Source organism: Bombus fervidus, chromosome 3 (genome assembly GCF_041682495.2).
Source record: "Bombus fervidus isolate BK054 chromosome 3, iyBomFerv1, whole genome shotgun sequence".
Classification (NCBI taxonomy): Eukaryota; Metazoa; Arthropoda; class Insecta; order Hymenoptera; family Apidae; genus Bombus; species Bombus fervidus.
Genome location: NC_091519.1, coordinates 3646927 through 3666352, shown reverse-complemented (window position 1 = coordinate 3666352; position 19426 = coordinate 3646927). Strand labels below are relative to the sequence as shown.

The 19426-nt window shown below is 39.7% G+C and overlaps 1 protein-coding gene across 5 annotated transcripts in view; it reads right to left on the bottom strand.

The window, feature by feature from the left end:
- Nucleotides 1-19426, bottom strand: part of LOC139986026 (beta-1,4-N-acetylgalactosaminyltransferase bre-4) — a 39533-nt gene that overhangs the window by 3349 nt on the left and 16758 nt on the right. For all 5 annotated transcript variants that reach the window (XM_072001039.1, XM_072001040.1, XM_072001038.1 and 2 more), the window contains exons 2-6: nt 8574-9067; nt 3671-3933; nt 2892-3128; nt 360-543; nt 42-260 (exon numbers count right to left, since the gene is read on the bottom strand). In XM_072001039.1, the coding sequence (XP_071857140.1) occupies nt 42-260; nt 360-543; nt 2892-3128; nt 3671-3933; nt 8574-8728 (1058 nt within the window). In that variant the 5' untranslated portion in view covers nt 8729-9067. The remainder of the gene's footprint in view (nt 1-41; nt 261-359; nt 544-2891; nt 3129-3670; nt 3934-8573; nt 9068-19426) is intronic.

Below are 19426 nucleotides of genomic sequence, written 5' to 3'. Positions count from 1 at the left end.
TGTACGCGAATATCGGATCGAATCGATCGACAGCAGCTCACCTTTTCGGATTAGCCTTCTCCTTCTTGTGCGTAAGCATCTTATACCGTGCCACGTTCGCTGGATATCGGGAGATATGAAGACCGTGCGCTTTGATTCGATTCGCCATGTCGTCGTCCTCGCCGCCCCAACCCCAGAACACGTTGCTGAAACCGTTTACCAGATGAAATTGCTCGCATGACATTGCCGACACGCCGCCGAATAAATCGGCATATGGTAGCCTGTACAAAACAACGACGACACGCGTGACGAAAGAAACCAAAGTTGAAATATATAGCAACGTATGAAGCAAGGTATCTGGTTCGATGTTAGCGGGATACCTGTATTTGAACTTGTCCACTGCAACGGACATGTGCCTCGGTTGTTCCGGGCACGTGTACAGATTTCTATCGTCTTCGGGAAGTAGGTCGACATCGTGAAAAATGAAACAGTCGAAAGGTCGTTCCTTCAAGGCTTCCACGTATCCCACGTTCATGAGCATCGCGCGATTGAAGGCGTCGCTACCTGGAAAACGGGGAAAATTACTCGATCGATCGTCTCGCAAAGGCAAAGCGAAAGATTTTGAACGATTTCGCGCGCGTGATTTCTTTCCAACGAGATACGATTCACGCTCTTGTGTACCTTAGGCCAGAGGATGCGATTCAGAAACGAGTACAGCTCGATCAAAAGTTTCGTATCTTATCTCTTTATAGGAGGCCTCGAGAGGACTGGAGAAGCTGGCGAAAAAGTAGGCCGTGAGCTCTATCTTCGGTCAACTCTGTGCTCGTTCCGCTATTCTTTTAACATCTTGCAGACGTACGCAGGCGTAAAGAGTTTCTGTCAAAACGTAATCATCGATTCTTATACGAATATATCGACGATGCCTCTTTACCGCGAAACGATTCTCGTTTACACGCCAGAAATCATCCCATTTTTTGAATGGCCATTCACACGATGCGTCATCTATCTCCGCGAACCAAATTCGGTAGACGAGTGATTTGTTCGCGTATATGCAAATAGGTTGAATGGAAGTATGTTTGTCAGGTATCGACAGTTTCCCTGTCGCTAGCGGATACGTGCGATGCATCGGAGACGCTGTCGTTGCATCTAGGTCAACCGAGGAACAACATAACGCATGAGATCGCGTCAAAAGGAAAAAATGTAGGGTCGTGAGTAAAGTAGAGCTACAGATCGCATCTAGATACGACACTTTTCTCTTTCACTAATTTTTTCTTCGTCTATTCGGCTGGCTGTTATCGTTTCGCGATCGTTGATCCTTCGGACCGATCGACCGACTTTTATTCCATTTTTCGCGATTCGTTGCCTAGTTTCGACTCAGTTATTCATTGCCATTCTGTGCACATCGAAGGCCAGCGATGGTGCTTCCATTGAAATTCGTTCATCCTTAAGCGCTGTTCTACGCTGATGAACGTAAATTAAGTTTGTACGTGGGTTTATTATCGTGGCGAAGATTCTTGAGAGCGGGAGAACTCGATTTTCAAGTTTGTCGACGCGAACGTCTAGATAAGTCCGCGTAACAAAGTTCGCGTCCTCGAGAAGATTGGTCTACGTTTAATGGAAGCTCGCCGATCAATAGGTTTGATTCGATTCAAATGGACACCCGCGTTCTCCGCACCACCAAGCAAGACTATTAATACAGTTCGATGTTTTATGAATATAGCGACGATCGTTGCGTTAACAAGCTCGAGTTTCCCTATTGTTTCACATCTTACATTAATTTTCTAAAATTCCGATAGATCAATCGTTTTCCTGACGATCCTAATTGATTAATTTTTACGTTCTGACTTTTTACGGTGATTTCGGCTGACTTTATAACGAGAAAACATGTTGTCGTAATTGCACCGCAACGATGACTATGTACAACATTGCTTGACGCAATTCAACGACCGCAAAGAGGGAATAGACGAAGAAAAGATTAATTTTATATTAACGGTACCATGGCAAATCGACGACAGCTATGACTAATCGCGCCTGAAAGTAACTGCCACTACTCGATCTTGTTCGCAATGCTCGAGTCATGCTCGAGTCGTGGCGAAACTGACGGGTTTCGCGACGTGGGATTTCAACGATGTCGCGTGAATTCCTTTGCGGATCGAAACGGAAAAATCGTACTAGCACAACTGGTATTTCAAGTGTAAAGAATTAAACCTGCGTAGAGGTATCTATCTGAGAGGAAAGCTATCACGAGTCGCATATGTCATCTGCGCTTGAGAGCAAGCACGCGAAAGCGACTCTCAATTACCGGAGATCGCTCGCGTTCCAACTTTCTGTCGAGTGAATGCAAAATAACGTTACTATCGAATGCTTCCAAAATACGAACCACTCTCGTACTATAACTTACTCTCCCGTGAGAGTATTCTTCGGCGTCGCTGTGCTGGCTAGAATAGATATGTGATCGACAAAATCTGGTCAAAACTTGACCGTGCGAAACAGTACAACAGACTGATCGGCACGTCTCTCTCTCTCTCTCTCTCTCTCTCTCTCGCTCTTTCTCTCGAGCTCATGCTACCGATACCGCAATGCGGTACGTGCAACAGTCATCATAGTTCGCGCGTTTCCGATTAGATTACGCTCCAGTCTTCTTACATAAAACATCATCATCGTGTTTCAAAGACCTTGACATCGAGCAACTGCTCCGCGTATTTCCCCGAGTGAATTTGTACCGAGAGATCGGTCGTTGCTACTATTAATAATCACGACATCCGTGAAATAAAAAACCTCGCGGTTTGTTGGTCGTCACGCCACATGTCCTACACGGTACTGTGCCGCGTAACGAATAGATTAACAGAATAAAAAGGAAGAAGACTCGAGGATACCGAAGGTGAATCACGTTCCTATGAAAGCTCGCTTACCTTTCTGTTCGATCACGAATATTTGATAGTCGATCTGTTGGCGAAGCAGCATCGGGTGAAGATTGTAAAGCAACGCTTGAAGATGTTTCAGTCGATCGCGAAACGGAATGATAATGGCTACCCGATATCTGGCTGTACAATTCGTTGGACAACCTTTGCCTCCTGGCTTCACCTCGGTGAACGTCTTTTCCATCTCTGCCAACTCCGGAGGAGACTTGATAACGGTCAATGGGCCCACTGTTAATATCCAATGCAATGTTAACGCCGATTTTTTAAGACAGAAGATCTTTTGATATATAACTTTTAGTTAGATGTAAAAATTTATATATCGTTAGCACATCTGTAGATATAATATAGAACCGTATAGTTTCTATTTAAGCCTGATGGAACTGCCAGTGGAAAACTATCTAAGTGATAAATAATGCAGGAATGACACAGTGGATGCTAAAAATTTTACATTCACTTTGGATAACATTGGAAATTTAAAGATAAAACAAGTAAAGGAATATTTCTTGCGGTGTCACTGTGTTCCTTCTAGGCAAGAAAATTCCACAAGCATATCGGCGAGTAGAATGAATCAATGAGCACGCACAGGCCACATCCGAGTACTTTTGCGAAACGACCTTTTTCTCCACGATATTCGTCATTGTTCTATTTCTTTTCTATGGGATATCCTCGTTTCTATTTTTAAAACGCTACGTAACATTGACGTTGTCTTTCGCGAGAAATCTCGCTAAAGATCGTTGAGAAACGCCTCGCTAAAACGGAGAAAAATTTACCAAGATTCGGTGGAATAAGCGGACATTGCGGTACCACGGTACTGTTTGTCGAGTTTGCGGTCAAAGATTCCTGCGAACTTCCAACGATGTACGTATCTCGAGTGGAGAAGTCAGTTTCCAGTTTGGAGAAGCTGGAATTATCTCTGCCGCCCCAATACAAGGTCGCCGAGGTGGCATTATTGTTACCAAATATACTCGACACCGTTACAGGCCCGTATATGATCAGCCCTCGTGGATGATGCCTGTACGTACGATCCGCGTACCTGAAATAAAATAAATTTTAAACCAAAATTATATTACGATTTTCTAACATCGGTTTCTATTTCCAAATTCCTTTAAAGAAACTGATAGTTTTCTTCGTCTTTGTTTCAATACGAATATATATATGAATATAATATATTGAATATATACGAAATTGGATATGAGAAAAGTGATCGTCCGTTATCCGACGCATTACTAGCTAAAAGAGTAGTATCGAGTTTTGTAACTCTGTAGCTTATTACGTTCTTTCTTATATTATTTCACGATTAACGAGTAGAAACTTGCAACCTAACATTCCTATACATAATGTGCACGTATACACCACTCGCTGCCAGCCGACTAACCGGTAATTCCACACGATCTCTAAATGCATAAAAATTCCACGATCGAACGTCGATTGATATCAGGTTTGAATACCTTCCGCACGCAACGAACCAATTAACAACTATGCAATGTAATTGTACCTAGACCGTGTGAGCTAGAGTACAACTGCTAACTGCAGGCCGATTTCACTCACCTCGTTAATACGTTCTACGACGATTAGGAAACCGATAGACCCGTATATTCGCCAAGGTAATATCGCCGCTTGAAGAAACCCGGTCCGAACTGACATAACGTCGTCGCGCTCCCAACTGAGATTTCCAAATCGACCCGAATTGCTTTGTGCGTGACCGTTTCTCCTCTTCCCAGCCAACCTAATAAGACGCAAACGGGGTATTTCGACTAGAAATTAACGGAATTCGACTGCCACTCTGCCTCCGGCTAATCTCGACGAGGTTTCCAACCTAGTGCTTGGAAACACTGACCCGGTAAATTCAATCGCTCAATGATGAATCTTACGATTACTACGGAAAAGTGCCCGAATCGACGCGACGCCTATGGTATTTCACGATTCGAATAATTTAAGCAATTTCTTTCGAATACATTATTTCAACGCAATGGGAGCTTCCGATTACAAATGCAAATAATTCGATCGAACCTCGCTAATAATTTCGAGAAATCGACGCAACGCGACGGCCGAAATCACTTTCAGTTTCGGCTCTATTTGAAAATCGCATGGTTGCGTTAAGTTCTATTGGAATTGCTTCGAAGGAAAAAATTGTATTCTATATTTTTTTCTCATTTTTTTCATAAGGAATCGCTTCGTGCCCACCTGTACATAACTTTCGGCCGCACCTTGTATATGCAGTGCGACGCATGCAGCGTGCGGGCGTGTCGCATTTGCAAACAACGATCGACGCTAATTTCGATAACGCATTTGAAAATTAACTGCAGTTCGTGAATCGGTTGAAAAATCGATACGTTCAACATCGATATACTCTTTCTTTCGCGATAATTTCCGGTAGAACGATGTAGCGGTGGCTCGCGTCGTGTTGCACAGCAAATCGGAAAAACGATGGTTGCCTAATCGCGAAAAATTTATTGGATACTGTACAGACTAACATTGCCCGGAGCTTAACTACAATGTTTGTAGTAACTCCAGTTACGGTATTTATTTTTTCACGTAAAATCATCTTCTTACGGAACACTTTACACAGTCGTAAATAATTCACAGATTTACGGATTATCGCAATTTGTTATCACCATTTTGAGTGTTGATTAACTTGTTCGAAATATTTCCACGTCACCCTAATAGAAATACCTGAAAAATCGTGACTGTCGCGCGAACTTTATTAAATCGTGGGAGATGGAAAAAGAAATAGCGACTGAACGAAATATGAAGTAAATCCATGATCCTTGCTTTGACCACGATGTTCAAACATAAAATTCAATAACGTAAATTATCTGAAAAAATTACAAATGACACGGTTGCATTAATGCAATGTTGATCCTTAGTGGGTTAAACAGTGTGTGTTGTTTGCCACGGGATCGGCGGGAAAGTCCAAATAACGTGCATTCTCATGCATATGCATGCGTGTTATTCCATTGCATGTGCACCCGTGGTCGTTGTGAAACGCTTGGCCGATTTTTCGTTGTGTCGCGATAACCGAGGTCAACAGAGTTACATTTTGTTCCAAATATAACTCCAAACATAGCAAAGCCGGTGACTGTTTCTCTGCGAGTTTCACAGCTAAATGCGTTAATAGAGTTACAAGAATCTCTGGGAAGAAATTTTGCATTTAAATAGGGTTGTATCCGCCAGTATGGGGGCTTGCGAAGAATCGCGTTGTAAGTCACGAGCAAGTTTTAAAGCGATGCAATTGTAAGATAGAGAAGAGACTGGGAATATGAAATATCCATTTTATAGCAGAGTCTCCAGTACCCGTTTAGTCTCTCCATTATTTGTATATTTTGAATATTCTAAAATCATATTCATATTTACAAAAAGGTTTTACTAGAATATGAGATATAAAGTTCAAGTGAAAAGACAATATTGATTGGAGATAGAAGATATTCGATTTAATTCCGTGATATTGCACGTTTAATCTTTAATCCCCTGGATGTTCAGAAGCAATCTGTGAGTATCACGCTGATAGAACATATAAGCAAATATTATGATTAATTTATCGCGAATTTCCAAATAAGCTTGAAATATTTTCCCTGAACGACTCTATAAGGAAACGTTCGACGTGCTGAACATCCTGAAGCAACGGAAGTTCTTATTATAAGTCGATACCTAACTAAAAGGAAACGTCTAATAAAAGTTTGTAGGTAACTGTTTAATTTCCGTATTCGCATTCCAAGAGAATTAATAAGTGCAAACATTGTTTGTTTGTAAGAAAAATCGGAAACTCCGAGCATTAAATGTGACCAGGTTGAAAAAAGATTACGTTTCTCGGAAGCACTGCTTCTACGAATGAGATTCCAACCGAAAGAGGAGGCGCAGGTGTGCATATACAAATAATGGTATGGTCATGACGTCCGAGGCGATGACGACACTTCTTGACAATAGGGTATCGAATTAACAATATGTACCACGGAGAAATATGGGAATAATATGCGAGACATAGAGCGACAAGCTAGAGCTTGATCGCAACTAACAGTAACAGCGAATGTCAGCGCGATTAGATGCAGAATCGTGCGTCCGTGGAATGGCTAGCTAGCTATTCAAATGATTGCTTGTTTGCATGTACGAGGCGCTATGCGATACGAGGGATCGTATCTGCGACCTGTGCACTGTGACACGATACGTGTCGCGTTAATCCAGGGAAAATCGTGTGTTCTCTACGCGAAATGAACGATCGTTTCGTAACGCGTTACAAATTGTTAACGCATCGAGAATGCCATTCTTCAGAACGCCCCTTGCTACCTATTATGAGGTAATTGTTTTAACTTTGTGAAAGTAGCAGTTAATCTGACAAGTTAACGCTCAAATATTTTTAATTGCACGTATTACATCGTGATACAGTGAATAACGAAAATATTCAGAGTACGATATGCTATGTATAAAAGGAAGTAAATGTTGTTGGTCGAAGAGAAACAACCCATTAGAGTACCGGCATACACATCTATATGTTTTTCACTTTGACGACAAGTGATCGTTGCAAGGAGTAAATCCAACTTCAAGGATATAATTCTGTATCGTTGTATTTTAACCTTTGGCCGGTAAAAGAAACGTATGTACGCGAACAACCAGCAAACTGAAATTGCATTTGCTTCCTTTCATTTCATTCTCATTTTTCTCGCTGATATCTGCACGCCGCGCTGGGTACACGCTTCGAGCAAACGGCAAACTATTTTACGCGGTAAAGTTCAAAGCGACGCGTCACTGTCCTCGGGATATTCCGTATTTTATAACCAAAAAAAAGAAGCGCATCACCCCCCAGAGTTCTGTTTCTTTAGACGAGTTCGTTCGTCGCCGAAACATTTTTCTCCTCTCTTTTTTCATCGTACTGGTTTAATCGTTTGAAACTCGTCTTGAATTTTGCGGTGCTGAGTAAATCCGTGAAACTGCAACTCCGGAGAATACGAATGTTAAAGGATCGTTAGTCAGTAGCTTCCGCAAACGGACAATCTAAATGACCACTAACGAAGTAACGAGATCACGTACGCTTCTAGAATATTCGTGCAGATTGGACGAAATGACGAATTTTCTCGGGAATTTACTTGGATACGAGCAAACCGAACTTGTCGGTTCCCATTACATAATCATGGTAATTGGATATGATTTTCGACCGGAAATAAAATGTTCAAACTCTTCTCGTAATTTCATCAATATACCCCATGTATGAGATTCTATGTTAATTTCAAAACGTCTCTAGTGTTTCGTAATTTTTTATTTTATTAATTTGAATTCTTTCGGAACATTTCCGACTCGCAGACCTCTCGTCATAAATTTCGCTAACTGTTCGTCTTAAAAAGTTCGTCTAAACAGTGCTGTAGTCTTTCGTTCCGCTTCTCTCCCTTCTTCTCGCTCCTTGAAAAGAAATTAAAAACTGATGCAATGAAAAAATGTCTCCTACAACTGAACCGAAGGATTAAAGCAAATCATACGATTCAATTTTCAAGAAGTAGAAACGAAGGCAAGAAGACAAAGTCTTAGCATCGAAAGACGATAGTTCGAGTGGTTTCGTGAGCCTGTGTATGGTGTATACGCAACAAATATACAGAATTATTGATTAATCCATTGCGATGCATCTCTGTAAAAATTTGCATAAGCTTTCGCGGTCTAATTATCATGGGAAACGTGTGACGTACGTACCTGGTAGCGTTAATGGTGAAAATCGTCTCTATGGAGCGACGATCGATCACGCCACTAAGTAAATACTGAATGGCAATAAGAGCGAGGACGACGCAGACGATCGCCTTGTAAAGGTGGGCACGATGCCACAGTGCCACGGCTGCAGCCACAGTCATCGCATGTACGAGACACCATAACTCCCTCCTGTCGCCGTTAGAAGAGCGCCGTACTGGACGAGGCGCTCCCTGCTGGCTGTTGTTGCTGTTTCTCTGCCCTGCTCGCTCTTCCACGCCTTTGACGCCTCCTCCTCCGAGATGCAGAAGGACGCCCCGAACTGTATTCGTCCCCTCTGCTTCCAAGCAGTGGTTGACTTGTTGGAGAACGAGTGGAAACAGCCGGCGGAACAGGACCAAGGGCCGAAGAAAGAAAAGGCCGCCCGGAGCTTCTCACTTCCGCTCACCAAGCGCATTACCCTCCGGCAACAGTGCTCTCAGCGTAACGACACCTTCGGTATCCTGACAAATAGAAAAAACCAGTTCGCCTTGCACAATTCGTGTTTTTCCACTCTGTTTTTACATTGGTATTTGTCACTCCGCTGAGTGACCGCAAATCGCAAATATGACAATCGATTACCAATATCGTTTCAGGTGTTCGCCAATCGAGCGAACGAAACTAATTCCTACTACCGACATTGATACGAATCGCTCGATTCAAATATCGATTGCAGAGCGTAAAAGCCGTTTAAAGGCAATTCCTCGAATAATCCTTTATTAATCTACCAAGGACCAATATTGCGTTGACGAGCATTCCATCTCACAAAGTTTCAAGTTGTCAGGTCTTAAGGTCTTCAAAATTTTCGACTTGTTAGATTTCTAAATTTGTTACTTCGCAATAACGTTGATTCTTAGGCCTTGCTGGATTAACGTTAACACGTCCGTTACCAATGTCGGATACATAAGTGTCATAAATATCCGAAGACTTTGGTCGATTTATAGGAACAGTATGTGAGTGTAACTCGCTCAAATTATCGATAAATCAGTAATCAGAAAATACGCTTATTATCTTTTTATGAATTGTAGACTACAATGTAAACAAAGGGAACATTTTGCTCCAATCGTTTGCACTAGGGAACGTGTAAACTAGAGGGAACATAGCAAGTATCTTCGTTGAAAAGATGTTAATCAACGAAGCAACGTTAGCGTTGTACGCGTTTCTATGAAAAAGGAAAAATTCAATGGGAAGAAAGAAGTGTGGTGCGAAGCATTGTTTAATTTGTACCCACGTTCTGCAAGGAAGAGAGAGGAAGCTGTAAATCTGAACTTGAAAGGAAGCATGATAGATCTTTAGAATATAGCATAGAAAACACAGAGTAAACATTCCGTACGCACCTACGTAATAATAAATGGTCCGGATAGAGATTAGATAGCGTATCCGGTGTGTGGCAATCAACGAACCACTACTTCGTCAGAAGATTGCTTTTGAATATAATTAAATTTAAAAATCTCAGAAATCATTATCACCACCGATAACGTATATTTTTAGAAAATCATCACGTACGATGTCACTGTCCAAGATATCGGATCCAGTTTAGTTTTCTAGCGCGTATTGCATGATCATAGAAAGTAAGTAATCATGTAACGCGTTGTTGCGCTCATGCGAGCCACGCTTTATCACCTGCTATAAAACGAAACAGTAATCGCGAAAGGCTGTTACCTCGTAATTACGTAAATTTCGCAAACAGTATACGCGCAAACGCCTGAAACACCTGAAACAACATTTAAAGTCAGGGACAAAGAAAGATATTAGAAGGCCAGCATCGATCGCACGCGCACGTTTGATTATTCCAATACAGACCTATTAAACCTGCTTTCTAGTCGAATTTTTGCGTAATAACTTTAACAGAGATAATACAATTACAGACACGGTTAAAAATAATCCTGAAGCGTACAGCGTGTTTCAACTGTGACAAATCACGAAAGGTGGCTTTTAGAATTTCAAAATGGTATCTTTGATTTTTCGATGAACTAAAGTACAGATAAACAGTAACATTCGATGTGTTACGTCGCGTGAGTCGGTACCTGCGACGTCCCTCATGGTCAGGCCGCCGAGGCCTGCACATCGTCACACTGACCCGCAATAAACCCAAGGAATCACCATAGCCCACATCTGTTAACAATAAAATTGCATTCTTTGCACACATTCGGCTTATGAGTGGTCCCTTAAATGGGTCCTTAAGTTTATTGCACGCTCGTACTCATTACGGAGAAAGCGAAGGTTTGCCCAACGAGGCAGTGGGTTTTTCCCAAGGACAGAAACAAACGTGATTCATATTTGCCGAGGACTGTCCCCTCGTATTTAATTCATTAACATTGGGAATACCCAATGGGCATCGCGGATCGTTACCCTCACTTTTCTACCGAAGAGTGTGAACTACGTATCCGCGTTCTTAGTTCAACAAGAATACATCCACAACGAGCTTTCTTCCTAAATAGTACGAGACGGGTCAATCACTGTTCTACTAGTCCTCAGACAGTCAAGTCCACTGCTCTAAGATCCCTTGGACAGTCAAGTCCACTGTTCTACTAGTCCTCGGACAGTCAACTTCAAGTTCTAACATGTCAGTCAAGTTCTCGCCTCTATAACTACCACGTCTAGCAACCTTCGGGTTCATCAACACGCTTTCCAAACACGGTCTGTTCACATCTAGTAGTGTAATCCAGTATAAATAAATACATATATAATATAACTGTGAAGTCCAATTATATTCCAACCCAATCACCCCTTATTCTCCCACAAGAAATAAGGGGATCGTCCTGTTCGTGGTGTCGATTCGTGTAATCGTAGCGGGAATTTACGACTCCCGTTGAAGCGCTATAACGCGACCGTCTCCCCGCGACTGGACGAAAATACACGATGCATTAAAGCTTTAATCGAGAACTTCCAAGTTCAACGATCAAAGAAATAGCTGAAAGATTAGATAACATCAGTAATAGTTCACACTGGCATTTGTAATAAATTGGAAAAATATCGTAATTTAGAAAATAAATTCCGCGTGACTTGTCGATAACTGAAACTTTGCCCCATCACGACAATGTTAGATCGTACACAAGAAAGAACTTTGGAGAAAAATTAAGTTGCAATTCACAATTTGTGTCACTGCCATTATATCGCCACAAAATACACAAATATATGCAAAAGTAAACGAATTCTTTTGAGTGACAACGTATAAAAAGACATAAAACAACACTCGGTATTGATATTTTAGTCTCCTTATAAGAACGGTTGAGATATATGATCGATAACATTCAATGTATCCATGTATTGTTACTATATACGAGGAACAACAAAGACGTAAAAAGAATGGCAGTATGAATGGATTGTTGGCCGTGTAATTTATTACAAAATCTACAATTACAATGGTTATTACCATATCATGATATCGCGGTATCGAGCCTCTCCAAACGTTCGTATCTCTCTGCGGTTGCGTGTCAAACAAATTAGATCGAATCGATAGTATTATCACAGATGTTATCGAAATATACATATTATGTTTCATCCATTTAATGCTCTAAAGAGTCCGATTCTTTTAAGATAGCTCGATACATGAGTTTTTTCTGATAAATTTAGAACACTTACTACCGTAATTATAGATTTCTATCTGATGATAGAACTAATGAAATTGCAGAAACTTTTGAATAACACGCGTGATGTATTTATAAAAGTGTTCTATGGCGAGTGTTCAAATACCTTCGCGATTCGATGTAGGTGAAAGCACTTGAAAAAATCGAGCAAAAGTAAAACGTTGGTACACGAAAGATATTACGTTGAAAAACTGCAGTATTATTTTCCGTCGACGAGCGACAGCGTTCGCACTGGTGTAGAATTCTTCTGGAAGATCCATTCGGAATTTTCTCTGGCGCGTCGAATAACTTCCACCGTGTGATCGCGTATCGATTTTCTCCTCGGTGCACGGATTGCGTTGCGTGGGCGGAATAGTCAAAGAGGATATTATCGTCAACCCTTCCTAAGCATACTCGATAGTATGTTATTGCGTTCATCTTTTATAACAATCGTTATGTCTTGTGTATATTTCGATATATGTACCTCGATATTTAAATTCACGGTATATAAAGGGAATACTAGCTGCAGCGGAATCATTCACGTTCGATACATAGGAATACAGCCTTGAACGAAACAATCTCTGTGTGTTTATGTCGCTGTTGTGTCTCTTGTCTGTTTCTACTTTGCATCATAGTCATCTTCTTCTATACGCGCGTTTCACATCACGGTCTATCTCGACTTTTGTCAAATAAAACATTACGTCAGCTTGTTTACCGGAATTTCATCAATAAAGAAATCAGTCAAAGTACCTCCAACATACACTTTCCATACTTACGTGATTCTCAAATAGTAGTATTGAAGAAGAATAGAATTTTTTTAAAAGAATGTAGAAATTTTTTTCAATTTCTATTCCTGTTTTTCGATATTTCTTACAAGGGGCCACCCCCAAATAAATAGAATTTTCGTCGACAGACATTCATTCGTTCGTGACCTAAATTTCGATTGACAGAGTCTGTTGAAAGAGTTGCGCCGTGAATCAAACGATAACTAGAAACCGGCCACATTCTAAACTCGATAACTCGATAAACACCCGAGCGACACAACGTTTCAAGGGTTTCCATCTTATTCCGAGACTTCTTTCCAATATATCTCGATTAAAGTAGCGTATGTGCACATAGAAAGATGAAAAGCGATTCATAGGCATGCGTTTGAAACGAGTGTCGTGCAATATGCATGTCGTATGCTTTCATCGAAACGCAGACCTGGAGACAAAAGAGAAACGCTATCAAAGAGATTGTAAGGTGTGCCGTTCACATTACGTTCAAACCTTTAATTTCCATCACTTTATACCCTACATCGAAGATGTAAAAAGAGATGAGTTCATCCGTCCGAAAATATTCAGATTACGCTTTCATCTTAAATTCTTTCAAGATATTCCATCTTTTCGGAATTGATTTCCACGTAAGCTGAGTAATGTGCATGCATAATTTTTAATGCAATAGCGATTATTACTGGCTTATAAGCTGATGCGGCAATATATAAATAATTTATCGAAAAAAGTTTCTTTGCCGAAAAATGAGAACTCACGCGTTTCTAGTTCTGTATAAAAAATGGAAGCTAGAATCTTTAACCTTTTAAATATTTAACTATTTAAACGAGTTTCTGGTTGATGGTAAACTATGCTGGAAACGGACACGCACGTCACAAGCTCCGGATGTATAAATTACGGTTGTTTCTTCGAGATCATTGTATTTTCTATTATCCGGATATTCCAACTGTTTCCCAACGCTGTTAACTTTTTCTCCCCACCTTTTAATTCTTTAATACGAGACATTGCACACCGCCTTTCGGCCACGCTCATAATTTTCTCCATTATAAGTACTCATTGTATACCTTTCAGCGCTTTGTTCCACTCTTTTCTTTTCTTCCTTTTCTTTTCTTTCTTTTTTCTTTTTTTTTTTGTGCACCACAATATCCGCTTTGCACCGTTTATCTCTGAAGAATTTCCTTTCTATGTTTACTAATCGTTTCGGTGTCAGATTATCGGTAACAGGAAGTACCTTGAAATGTTTCATGGTCAGTAGTTGTAACACTTTAGCCATGGCATGTATTATTACGTAAAACATTTACTACACATATTATTATTTCAATTAATATGACAAGTATTAGTAACTTTAAAGATGATTTGTCTCAAGATAGTAAAGTTAATTGAACGGTTGAACGATACAAAGGATCGGCCAATTGTTACTTATGCATGGCCTAATTCAGATAACCATATTATCAGTAAGCACATTTCTTATTAACGAGCTGTGTTGCGTTCAGCGTAGTACCACTTACGACGGTTTATCTTGTTATGGAAATTTGCTCGACCTTTCTTCATCTCTGCAAATAACCGAGCAACTTTCATATAGTATTTATGCAAATTTCAAAACGTAATCTTTCTTATCATCGATGGCGAACCGGTTGATTTGGTTATCTCTCTTTCCGACTAAAAAGAAAATGATCTAGAAATTTACGAAAAAGAAAACGGACATCCTAACAAATCTATTAAATTGTAATATGAGTAATGCAATATTCGCACAACGCAAAACCACTTTGTTATGAAAAGATTAAGTAATAAAGGATGGAATAATTCTGTAATTAACACTAACTAGGAAAACTTCCTACTTTCTATGACTAGCATGTTCCAGAAGCAATTTTATCTTCCAACTTTCTTCAGAGTTTGAGGGTAGCAGGTCATCCAATAAAAATAAAAGTAAAAAGAGGAGCAAAGAAAATCTTTGACGTTAATAATTGTTAAGGTTATTTGATTTATGTGGATACAAAGAAACGCGTGGATAAATTGTAAGATATTGTAAGTATATATATATATATTGTGAATATTAAAGTACAAAGTGTGGAATACAATGTGAGCTGGTCCAGATCCGCCCGCTAGCAGTGTTACCCTAAGACTAAAAAAACCCTGAAGCTAACGTTGCATATGTACCGCTTATGGTCTGTCCTCGACGCAATCTTCTGTCTATGCGCTGTCGATGGCTTCAGTGCTTGAGAAAACTGAAGACCAGATGTAGAGTTTTCTTAGAAGTGGCGACCACTTCAACAATAATAAATGTACTCAAGGTAGGAATGTAAATAGCGTAAAACTTAATAATTATAATCTAATTCGCGGCACTTTGATTATTTCAGCCAACTGTGAACACAATTAAACTGCTGCAGAGAGTAACACAAACACAGAAACGTGGATCGTTGGCATGGTACATAACTTTGATGATAGAGACTGAAAGGTGCACTTGTAAACAGGATATTTACCCGCTATTTAATTAAACTTCTCTTTAATTACGGAAGCTTTTACCGTTCGCATCGATAAATGCACTATCGTGTAATAACTATGGTCAAACGAAATATCGTTATCATCTACTATTCCTAATTATAACCTCGACCAACGTACGAAATTTTCAACATTAAACAAAATTGAACCTTTACCTTTCGAAACGAGCCATCGTGACGCATACAAGTGCAAAGTGAAAGAGTATCGGTTTTGCTTAACGGACAACCGCCAAAATATATCGAATGTACGAGCAATCAGCATTACCGTGATGGGCAGAATATACTCGTAAAAAATTGAATCTATGCGGCCAATAAGGAATATCGTTTTCACTTCGTGTGCTCGTGAATCTTTGAATCTCTAAACGAATCGATATTGGCCGCTTGTAGATTTCGATCTTTACGTACCTTTACGTATTTCCTATTACAACATTCCTCTATCATTGAGAACATCGAGTTAAACGAGGTCAGCATCTTTCCAAGCTTTTTATAGAAGCTACAGGGTATCAGGTCGGGTGTCGAAGCGTTAAGGTACGCTATTTACATCGGAAGAAAGAAAGGAAAACATTATGCGGAAAGATAACAGTTCGAAGAATAGAGCAGAAATAAAGAGAAAAGCGGAGAAGAAGAGAAGAAAGAGAAGAAAGAGAGAGATACGGGTGTTGCGAAACGGGGGATCGATAACCATCGTCATGGCGACCATAGCATCAACTAGTCTTTGCTCCGGTAGATTCTTCCTCTCTCGTGCTTCTCTTCGAGTATCGCGATCTACAAGTTCCTGGGACCCTGAATACCTGAACCATCATAAATCCTTCGATAACTACAATATATGTATCAAAAACTCAACCGTCCGATAAACTGACCGTTCTGACTATTCTTTGCTCGCCGAACTATAGAAAATTGTTTCGAGACAATTTTATTTGGAACGACGAAACTGAAACTGAAGTATATTATTTCATACGCTATATGGGCTGTTAATGGACAAGATAAATTTTAATAGAGACGTCAATATGGATTTGAAAATATGTTTTATTTAAATATTCTATACGTTCGATGTGCTTCCTTCATTTGAATAACTGAGTTACAATTTAAACTAGCTATCATTAAATATTTATTCTTAATTTAAATTTTATCGATCTTCTTATATAACATTGCGACGTAATATGTAGTTGTTCCTTCAGATACGTCAATGAATCGAGCACTAAAATGGTTTCTAGATCTTCTATATAATTCGATATAATTTCTCTCGGGTTTCTTATCGACGAAGCATTCATGAACATACACTGACAGGAAATAACGATATTTCAGATGTTTTCACTCGCAGGGTTGAGTACTGTGAAACGAATCAATGAATGAGTTCAAATGAAAAAATGAGTTCAACGAATCCTGTTAAGTTTACGAAATGATCGATTCAGGTACGAGTGTAGAACATAAGACTGATAAGTAGCGAGGCTTCTGCTCAACCTAGACCTTCTTTAAGTTTATACGGTAATCGTTATTCTCGTTATTCATACTTTAATAGTACAACACGAGAGAGACTCGAACAAGTCGTCAAATATAATGTTGAAAATTTGAATAAACTAAGTGTTGGAGATAATAATATACTCACGTGGAAAACAATTATTCGTTATCCTTTATCTTCTATTATTATTTAAAATAATTATAAAAATAATAATTTGGAAATAATTTATTTCTCAAACGAGATTTTGGGATTCATTTGCAAACGACTTTATTTTGAGATAAGCTTACGTGTTATTCTAATTGGAGCAATTATTTGATCATTTGATTCATCGCGTTCGTTTCAAATAAACTGTCCAACTTTGTATCTTCATCGTTTTACGAATCAGTCGTCTGTAGATTGTAAATCATCGAACGGCTGACTTCTATGTAAAAAATACTTGCTTAGACAACAAAAATGAATGGCCCAGTAAACTCTGTATGTGCGAACGGAAGTATAACGGAACACTGTTTCCATACTATGATCAACTAATAGCACGATAAAGTGTTCGGATGGATGCAACCTAGCTTGAATCTCGAGGGGTTCTCGAGTGTTTCTGCATCAGCAGTCACAAGACAAAGGTGGCAGATAGTATAATGTTCGAGTCTGCAGCTGTGAGGCTTTAATCGTAAGGCATAAAACTACAGAAACTGCGACGATACGATGCTACGCGAAAACCTTCTAATCTTTCTAATCCTACGTCCATTGTAATTTTCTAACTCATTATTTCATTGACGTTTTCAGAATCGTAATTTTTTGAACTTTAACACGTTATATTTGATCAGTGTCGTATCTGAGTATCGCTTTGAATATTTTGAACACGTGTGGTATTAAAGTTTCGTCCGAGACATTTCTACCGTGTATTAGTTCGCTCGATTCGCCAACAAAGCAGTTACATACACAGACGTATGAAACGCGTTCCAAATGCGGTCGAGATCTCTTTAAATTCATGAGAAGAGAAGAATGTAGTTCAAGAACATTCCGAAAAGAGCTTTGAGAAGGAGCGAGTTACGGCGGAACTTGCATGAAATCGTTTTTCTCTCTGCGATTCTTTGAGAAATTTTCATCCTACCACGTAAGTAAATATAATATATGCGGCGTTAAACTTTGGAAATTGAGTGGGATTTTTTCGTCAACGTTACTTCGCCTATGGAATTTTAATTTGAACAAGAAGATATACCGCGATGCGATTTCAGAATTCTACGAAATCGAGCAAGAGAGAAATAAACGCTATGGATAAGGAGATTAAACAAGACAAGGTTGAAAACGATCGTACGAAAAGAAATCTCGGCAACAAGTTCGCAGAGGAACGGCGGTATAACTCATTTTCATAGAGATTAATAAAAGAGGGCGAATACGTATCTCGGAGGGAAACGCGAGAGCAAAACGTGATGAGGCTTCCATAACTTGTAAATGAAAGTTGTTAGCGCGAGAGGAAAACGTACGGTCGCTTGTAAAAGAGAGGGTGGTGAGTAAGGAATTATGCGAAGCAAGAATTATAAAAATATTAAGATAAAAGCTGCAAAAAGCGGAAACTGAGGCGAGGATAAGAATAAAAGTGTAAAAGCGGAAGGAAAGGTCCGTTATACGGAGAAAAGTACAAACGAGTAAATGCTGAGGGGCTTGCTGCTACTCATTTTGTAAACTTTCCTCGAAGGGCAAAAGCCCCAAAGAGGACATAGAACGAAGGGTGGGAATGAAGGGTGGAAAGGAGTATGAGGAGGTTCAAGAACCTCGAATTAGAATGCACGACGTTCTCTTCCCTGCTGGATTCAGTTTTCCCTTGCAACCGTTGCCAACCACAACTCTTTCTTGCCTTTTCCTGCGAACTTCGACACGCGAATCTCGGATCGTTCGAGCTCCAAAAACGGCAGGCTTGAAAAGAGAACTTTGCTGAAAAGACCATGTCCCGTGTTTCATTTTCGTGTAATCCCGATTTCCTGTCACTCGTAATTTACCTTTAGATGCCAATACTATATGCCACTGCTAATTCGTAGCTTTTTCATGATTTAGCAATGTACTTGCACATAGAGTAGTTGCAAGACCGAAAAACTGAATTCCTATGGGCAATAGATCACTAGCTCTCGTTAAATTGCACATCCTGTTCGTGTCTTTTGTTCTATCATCAGTGTATATCTTAAACTCGTTTCTTTTTGTCCTTTTTATTTTACAGTCAAATTTCGTGATTTCGGTGATACGGACATTCGCTGTCTTCCGATATAGAAATTGAATTGGCGTAATCTGGTTTGGGGAAATCTAGAATACGTTTGTAAACGTTATGATCTCACCAAAAGATACTATTAATAAATCTTCCACTATTAGGTAACCTGCAGGGAAACTGTTTCTGCGTATTTTGCGCTTAGTGTTCAAATATAGAAGCAAATGAGGAAACTACTTCCGATACAAAACGGTAGTAAAAATTTACAATATTTGAAAAGCGATTTGCACCTTTTAAGTAATGTACACATCTGTCTACATTGTTTATAAATAA